The sequence below is a fragment of the Pistacia vera genome, unplaced genomic scaffold, assembly GCF_008641045.1.
Source record: "Pistacia vera cultivar Batoury unplaced genomic scaffold, PisVer_v2 Contig328, whole genome shotgun sequence".
Lineage (NCBI taxonomy): Eukaryota > Viridiplantae > Streptophyta > Magnoliopsida > Sapindales > Anacardiaceae > Pistacia > Pistacia vera.
Window position 1 is genome coordinate 601,717 of NW_022196144.1, and position 8,755 is coordinate 610,471.

General features: G+C 35.9%; 2 protein-coding genes across 2 annotated transcripts; both read right to left on the reverse strand.

Moving 5' to 3' along the window:
- Positions 1-1,478: 1,478 nt before the first annotated feature.
- On the reverse strand, positions 1,479-5,408 carry LOC116137506 (NADH dehydrogenase [ubiquinone] 1 beta subcomplex subunit 10-B-like). Its single transcript, XM_031423203.1, has 3 exons — positions 5,085-5,408; positions 4,921-4,993; positions 1,479-1,788 (listed from the first exon to the last, which is right to left on the reverse strand). The coding sequence occupies exons 1-2, from the start codon at positions 5,371-5,373 to the stop codon at positions 4,959-4,961; spliced, it is 324 nt and encodes a 107-aa protein (XP_031279063.1). The 5' UTR covers positions 5,374-5,408; the 3' UTR covers positions 1,479-1,788; positions 4,921-4,958.
- A 1,919-nt stretch (positions 5,409-7,327) lies between these two features.
- On the reverse strand, positions 7,328-8,419 carry LOC116137507 (LOB domain-containing protein 41-like). Its single transcript, XM_031423204.1, has 2 exons — positions 8,112-8,419; positions 7,328-8,013 (listed from the first exon to the last, which is right to left on the reverse strand). The coding sequence occupies exons 1-2, from the start codon at positions 8,299-8,301 to the stop codon at positions 7,535-7,537; spliced, it is 669 nt and encodes a 222-aa protein (XP_031279064.1). The 5' UTR covers positions 8,302-8,419; the 3' UTR covers positions 7,328-7,534.
- Positions 8,420-8,755: the final 336 nt, after the last annotated feature.

Consider the following 8,755-nt stretch of genomic DNA (forward strand, 5'->3'; position numbering starts at 1 on the left):
GTTGGGAGAGAAAGCAAACTGAGTTGGGGAGCTCCTTTCAGGCCAATAACGAGGGCTGAGAAGCGGCTAGAGCTGCCATCTCATGCACTGGGCTACGCTTAATATTTTTTCAACAGACGGGCAATAATAATAAGTGTTGAGTTTAGCCAGGTGCATGGTGTGGGAGCAACTCCTTCCGCTTACTTCGTCCGCATATTGGACTGAAGGGAGCTCCTGGACATAGCATTTGCATCAACTACATCCTTCTTTAAACAAAACTTAGTTACTTTTATTTAGCTCTGCTTGTTTCCTCTAATTTGTGCATCTCTCTTCATCATGTTCATGCATGTTCTAGTTTCAGTTTCAGAAACTTTCCAGTTTGCTTGATTTTTTTGTTATTATTGGTTGCACCATATGCTAATTTTATTTTATTTTAATTTACTTCTTTATATTTCAGGTGTTGGGTCCGGAGTTAGCTGGAGTGGAGTTCACAGAGCAACTTCTTTTGTCTCTCCTCTTCTCTTCACTTCCGTTTCTTTCTTTTTTTTTTTTTTTTTTTTTTTGGAATGTTTATTTTTTAATAGGCATACAGCTATCCAGTTGGAAGTGCCGTACTGTTGTAGTTGCTTTTTTAAAAATAAAAAATAAAAAAATTCGATGGAGCATCTTTGTTTGGAGTAGTCCATTTTATCGATCGATAATACTATAGATAAAATAATAATTAATAAGAAGAAGAAGAAGAAGAACGTAATGAAACTTTTTTCGTTGCCAAGGAAGTCAGCTTCGAAAGTTAAATCTCTTTCTTTAGGTTCTTCCATTACAGTCTCCATTTTTAAGAAACATAAGGATTATGTTTTTGTTTAATTGTGCTTTCTGGAGTGAAAGCACTATCTTTGAAGTTACGAAGATTGCTTTATGTTATGGCCAAGAACCAAAACAATATCTTTGTTTGTAGTAATCCATTTTATCGATTCATGATACTAAGATAAGCTTTTGCATAATGGACCAAACTACTAAAAACCATACCGATAAAAGATGCTTAAGGAACTGATCCATGGAAGAAATTTTCAATTTTTTCTTTCATCACTGCAAATGAAAACATCTGTAAGCAATATGCAAATTCCAGAATTGGACAAATAAAATGGATCACACGAAGTTTCCAAAACCTAACATCAGTGGTTTTGGACTCCAAACACTCCCCCTGTCCGAACAAGGCAGACACATCTAGATTTTTCCTACTTATAGAAATAAAATTTTCAAGAGACCAAAAAACCAAATGATCCACAACAATCTTGACAAATTACTGCAGCTTTTCCATCTTGATGCTGCTGAACTCTTCTCATCCAAGAAGGCTGACATATGATAATAACTAATCACAAGTTACATTATCATAAAATATAAAGTTTAGAAGTATACCGCCCATACAATATGGTGAAAGGATGTCAATATGTCCTTTTCCTTCGTCAAATCAACAACCGCGTAACCAATCAGGCCACAAATTTAGAATCAACTGATGGATTACTGAAGCAAGTATTGACAAGAAACTTATTAACATTATCTGATGTACTTTTCATTTCTTCACTGAGTCCAAAATGCAACCAAAAGTTAGATGCTAAGTAACACTAACAGTTGAGACACAAGCAGAAGCCAGTAGCATCTAGCCACCATACATATCATGAAAGGAAAGGAAAGAAAAGAAAAGGAAGAGAAAATGTTTTAATTAGGACAAACGATAAGAACAACTGGTATGTAAACTGGCCCAGTCTGCCCTCCACTTTAGGCATTCCTCCATTGGCCAAGTGCAATCACCTGCAAGAAGAATGCAAAACTTACATTTCCTCCCTCTATTACCTTTCAAAAACTAATAACTCAAATGCAGTATTATTATGTATCAAGGCCAAAAATCATAATAGAATATGCAAAAGGATTGATTGCAACAATTATTAAATGATATCCCAGCAATCAGAGGTAATACTATTTCAGGTATTACACAATACAATAATCACAAAATCGACATCACGATTTAATATTATCCATGGAATAGACAATGAATATTTTATACAGGAAAATCTTGGACAGGAAGCATGTCTACCGGAATCAATTTTATTCCATTAGATCTTTTAGATGACAAAAGATACCTAAAAGTTTTAAATACTGACCAACATGTCATTTCCAACCAACAAAATATGCACAATGATAAACATATATATCCTATGATCTCATCATTTGATTAATTAATTTGATTGAGGCCATGCTGTTCAATGGTGATATATCCATGCCAATCAGAAGATCTCATCCTTTGATTAATTAATGTGATAGAGACCATGCTATATATCCTTTTCAATGATGTTTTATAAATGCACCTCAATCGATCTCATCATTTGATTAATTAATTTAATTGACACCGACCCATACATGCTCCTAAATGGTGATTTATCCATGCCAATCAATCAAGATTGCTCTTAACACATAATTCCTCTGCATTTTGACTCAAAAAGAAAGTACATTCATTCACACCAAATTGAACCCGCCAAAAACCTAGATGACCATCAAATCCCTAGTTCATAATCAACTATCAAAGCTTCTTTTTTTATTGATGAATAAGTAGACTTATACAAAGACCTAAAATATTGGTGAAATATCAAGATGAATTATAAAAATCCAAATGACATTTTCTTGAGTTCATTTGAGCCTATAGATAGGACTTTGCTAAATCAATAATATTGATGCAAAGTCAGATGTATCTTTCTGGCTTGCCAAGGGAGGGTGCCCAAGCCCTTATAACCCACATGCCCACCCTTTTCCCTTCTAATGTGGGATCCTAACATTCCACCAAGCTTCCATAACCAACATCCACGTTGGCCTCTTTACCCTCGTTGGCCTCTTTACCCCTTGGGTGACTACGCGGATCTCCTTTCCTTCGACCCGCCATGCCTTTTCTCGAGGTAGCAGCCCGGGCCCAAGGTCAACCTGCCATGGGTCAGCCTGCCACATAGGCAACATTTATGTGGGTGTGGGATCATACTCTGATACCAATTGATAGGAACCCACTCCAATAACTTAACAATTGGGCTGGGCCATGAGTCTTTCATGGGCTTGGGTAGAACTTTCCTTGGAAAACCGGCTTGCCAAGGGAAGGTGCCCAAGCCCTTATAACAAGCTCCATTTCTTTATACACCGTTTCCACTCTAACAGTTTCTCTAGGATGTGCTTCTGTTATGAAGTGAATTTGCCATATTTTCGACAATCTTATCATATAGCAAATTTAATCAACTCTGAGCAAACCTCCGCACAGGAAGAAAAAATAACAGCTTAAACAGGTTGTTTTCCCCTTTTTTGTCACACAATGATAGTTAATATAAGCCAATCAGCCATTCTTCATTCAGAATTATGTGATGAATCAATAACAATCACAATGCAACAAAATGATACCATTATCGGCAATAATTTTTTTTAAAAAAGAAAAGAGTTATCATATCATTTCAATTTTCTTTTTGGTTCTTTGGGAGGTCAATTCATTTTTCCTGCTAAAAAGCATATGCATGGAGTAAAGAATTATTGAAATTCATAAAAGAAAACCAATATCAATGCTAGTCAATATTCCTATCATTGCTAAAAGCTGACAAGAAACAGCAAAATGAAAAAGGACTCTAATTTAGTAATATTCCACTCAATTCACCCTCCATCTCATAAGTCCCTAGCAAATTATAGCACGAATAAACTTCTATTTCAACACCATAATTATGGAATGCGAATTATCAGGATACCAAAAGATTTTAAGTTAAAGGATGTTGTTAGTTCTCCATTAGACCTTGGGTTTAATAGTCCACTGGTAGTATTTCAAGGGCCCAGGACTCCTTTCATGACACAATAACCCTTGCACGAATCTCTTTCCAAAATCAGTTAAACCTCAAAAATAACGTACAAACTGATCTGAAGTTTTTTTAGGGGTTCAACAATCTCATCACCATATCAGTTGAGTTTAATTGCTGCTCAGAAATTTAGAACCATTGATTTTCAGGCAACATTAATAGAATACAACTTACGGCTGCCACAGCATTCTCAGTTGTACAGACACATAATAAACCAACTTGAATTTCAAAATATTAAGCAGCAATCATCACTCGATTAGCATATCGGTCAAAATGGTGGAGTTAAACTTCAACTACAATTATATCCAACTGATCTTATAGCGAAAAATAAAACATAGGTGCTCTCATGCCAGAATTGCATGTAACCAAAAAGTTTTCAAATAAGAAGTTTGAAAGTAACGAAAACTGGTCTCAATACCTAACAACAAACTTAACTACTTACACAAGGTTAATAATTAAGTTTCCACTTAGTCTAATGTAACAATCCAATAAAACCAAATTTCCACACTTTTTAAACATGCTAACTTCGACTTAATATGACAAAGATGGCTTAACTATCTTAGTTGCAATCCATCCTTGAATAGCAATCTTTTGGCCATCTCCACTGGAACAATACTTATAAACTACCAGTACTCCCTTCCACAGAAGCAACCTCAGCACACTTAAACAAAAAGTAACTGTACAGAAGACCTACTATAAGACGTAAACCACATTTGGAAACAGTATAAACATATGCTAGCCACAAAATCATTGCCTAGAAGTCATTTATTGAGAATTAAAAAGACACCGTTATACCTAAAAACCAACTAAAATAAAACTCCAAATCCCTAAGTATAATAGTCAGAAGCTAGTAGTGATTTATTCTTCAAAATCGCATTCAATAAAGGCATTACACATAAAATTTATATCTTCCTGTAGAGCTTTATGAAATGCTACAAGCTATAATGCTACATTACCGTTGCCGGGACAACATTTTTATTACAGCTTAAAATATTAATATTTTACCACCAAAATAACCTACCAGTAGCGTTACAGTCAAAAACTTGAAGTAAACAGAAAGAACACGCACCTTATTAATTAATCCAAGGTAAAAATTTAAAAAACATCTCATTCTTCAGACTCGGCCGACTCCACCTTTGGACCTAACCGAAACACGGACAAATAAAATAAATTTGTATGCGCTCAAACAAACTATCAGTCAAGAAGTAAAAGAATGGAGAAATTGGAAGTAACCGTGGAGAGAAGGATGGCGGCCGTCCTTGCCCCAGCCGATGCCGCGAGTGGAGTCGAGGTACTGTTGGACGAGGTGGCGACATTTTTGGAGATGGTTTACTCCTTCGATGCGATAACACCATCTCAGCTTGTCTCTCAAGATCTTCGCCTTCTCGATTTGGATCCACTTCTCTCTCACCACGTGCTCCCTCATCTCCAGCATCGCCACCGGGTCCTTGTACGGATTCGATGGATCGAAGTCATCCGGCGCTGTTTCATCGAACTCAACTGTTCCCTTCTTCCGCCCCATTCCGATGGTCTTGGCCTTTACTCTTTTCAGTCTCCTTGTTTTTTATGTGGTGTGCTTTTGTTTTGGGTTTTGTTTGATATTATCTGGGCCGGGTCATTTTTGTGGACTTTAGCTAAGATGTGTCTTGGGCCTAACAAAAGTATCAAATAGTTTTTGAAATATCAAGGCCTCCTTTGGTTGGTTTTTGGGAATACTACTTTTAGTATTCCCAAAAAAGTTAAATAGTAAACTACCAAAAAACTCATAATATTATTCAACTTTTTTCAAACCTCCTAAATTTGTTAATTTAATTAAATACCCTTAAATATTTTTTTAAAAATTACAAAAATACCCCAACAATCCACATTTACCAGCAACAACGACCGCTTGTTGGCCATTGTTGACAAGCAAATACGGCCAGATCTAGCCGTCAATGGCCAGATCTAGCCGTAGATCTGGCCTTTGCTGGCCAGATCCACCGTGGATCTGGTCGGAAAAGGCCATATTGGAGCACGACCTGCAAAATCCAGCCGGTCATGTGCTGATATGACGATTTCAGCCACCCTCCGGCGGTGGTGGCCGGTTATCCGTATTTGAGGGTGGGTTAGGGGTGTTTTTGTTAACTTTTAATGTTTTATTATAGGGAGTGTTTTGTAAAAAAATAAACATAGAGGGTATTTTATAATTTATAAATCCTACATCATAATACCCACCAAATTCAACTTTTTTTTTTTACTTTTTTCAATAAAAAATTTCCAAAAACACAAAATTATGAACTAAACGGAGCCCAAATTATTGCAATTAAATTTTTAAAAATATTTATTCGTAAATAATTCATCTTTGCCAATTTAATATTGTTAAAGTAAAATTAAGAATAATTTATCTTAATATATTTGGACACTATTAAATTGATAAATTGAAAATAGCAAAACTACAATTATCGATTCTACAGATTGACTCTCCATCCCAATTGACATAAAATGCAATATGGTCGGCATGGAGACTCCTCATGTCGCACTCCACGGTTCGTTGAGATGGGAGACAGTAGTATTTTCCAGTTGAAAAAGATGAAGTCCTCACAATAATACCACGATGAGAATCCAATAAATTTCAAAACCCTTGGAATTTTCTTCAATCAAAATGAAAGACTATTTCCAAAGCAATAAGAGAATTAGAGATTAGACTAAAATACGTTATATTAAAAATGTTGTATATTATAAGCTTATGTCTCTATATTTGAATTTTAAACGAGGTTAGTTTAGCTCGTTTGTTACATTTTGGGAATACCCAATAAAATTAAACAGTAAAATTAACTTATTCTCAAAATATTATTTAATTTCTTTTAACTCCTTAAATTTATTAATTTAACTAAACACCTCTAATTTTTTTTAATAAAAATTATAAAAACATCTCAGCAACCCTCAAGTGGTGGCTGACGTATTTAATTGGTGAATTGAGAGTGTTTTTGTTAACTTTTACTATTTTATTGGTGTTTCGTAAATAAACAAACTGTTAATTTTCTAATTCTATATTGTAATACCCGTCCAATTTAACTTTTTCAAAATATTAAAAATGTTGTATATTATAAGCTTATGTCTCTATATTTGAATTTTAAACGAGGTTGGTTTGATATATTAATATTATATTATAAAGTGGCTAATTATAATTATAAGCATTAAATTAATATTATTATCCTTTGTATCGTTTAATCACTGTTGGCATTTTTTAGTAATACTATATGTATCTATAAAATTTATACTGTATCTCTTTTTTTCTTTTTTTACCAAAGTCGATTTCACTAATTTAGGTTTTGTCACACGGATGGATGGTATATAACGCTGTTATTACTCACTTTCAATTATTTTATTTAAATGATATTGTACCTATAATTCTATACTTATATGTAACAAAATTATCATGAAATATACTTTAATAATTATAAATTAGATAAGAAAAACAAATCAAGAATGCTATATGTATAATTTTTCTATAGCCTCTTTGTATACAGCCTATAATAACCACATTTGATCAAAAACAAAATTAATTCTGATCACTACAATGATAATTTTTCTTAATTTAAGACGTCAAAACTATTTCTAGTTTTCTACCATGGACTTGGCCACACCAGATTATGAATGACCAATAGCCGCGCGCGTGCCTGGCCACATAACGGGACCCACTTTTATAAACACAAAGTCAAGTCCAGCTCCACGTCACTTCCGTCGGCTCCATCAGCCTTAACTAGCTTAGCCTCCACCGTCTCAACTGACACGCTGTCACCTTCTCTGTTATCACTACCGTTACTAGGATGCTGACTCATCTCCGATTCATGACTCTTTGAGTCATCAAACTCACCCAAAAAGCCCTCTGGTAACTTTTTCGGATTCGGCTTAGGACCCGACCGCTTACACCGGCTCCGAGACTTAACTTTATGAAGCTTATCGGAGGAGTTCTTATAATCCTTGGAGACGTGGCGAATATCACAAGCTTGAAAAGCCGACTCAGAGTCGGAAGAAATAGAAGTGATCGGCTCGCCCTTAAGAACGGCTTCAACAGCGGCTTGACAGAGCTGCCAGCTCCCGGAACAGATCAAACCGAGGGATCCATGAATCGGGTTTACAATTCGCCCGCACGCCTCGAATAACAAAGATTTAAAAATTGCTGTAACAAACACAATTAACAGTTAAAATCAATACACACCAAAAATAAAATAAAATAAAATAAACGGACTCTTTCAAAGAAGAGAAATGAGTTAATACCAGGACGGAGATGCGGAGGACCGGCGTCGATGAGGTTGACAAGGCCGGCGCGGCCGTAGAATTTGGCGAGAAAGAGGGTGGCATTGGCTTGGGACTGGGGGTTTCGGATCCATTGGAGGCAAGGTCGGATGGTGCAGTCGTCGGAGCAGCCTTTGCGGAGGACGCGGCAGCCATTGCAGCTGATACGCATGGTTAGTGTGTGGTCTGATGTTGTTTGGGAAGGGGGGAAATGGTGGGAAAATTGGAGAGAAAATGAAGGGAAGAGTAAGGAGAAATATGATGAGAGAAAATGATGGGGAAATGGGTTAATTTATTAAAGTGGTGAAGTGAGATGGTGGGGACTTGGATTTGGAGAAAGTGGGGCGCAGTGGTTTCCAAGAAAACTGGGTGTGTAGTATGGTGGGTGGGGCAATCTGGTTTTATTCATTTGTCATTGTACTTGACCACGTTCTTTTAAGTTCTATGAAATTCCACCGGTAGCCTTCAAACAAAAACTCGAGGTTGTAAGGGATAAATAATTATTCCCACCCGAAGTTTGGAGACATCACAAGTTGGTACCTCTGATTCCATTTATTCGAGATTCCTACCCTTAAAGTGAAATTGTTAACATTTTTTAGGTTAAAAAGGGTGTTGTTACCATAATA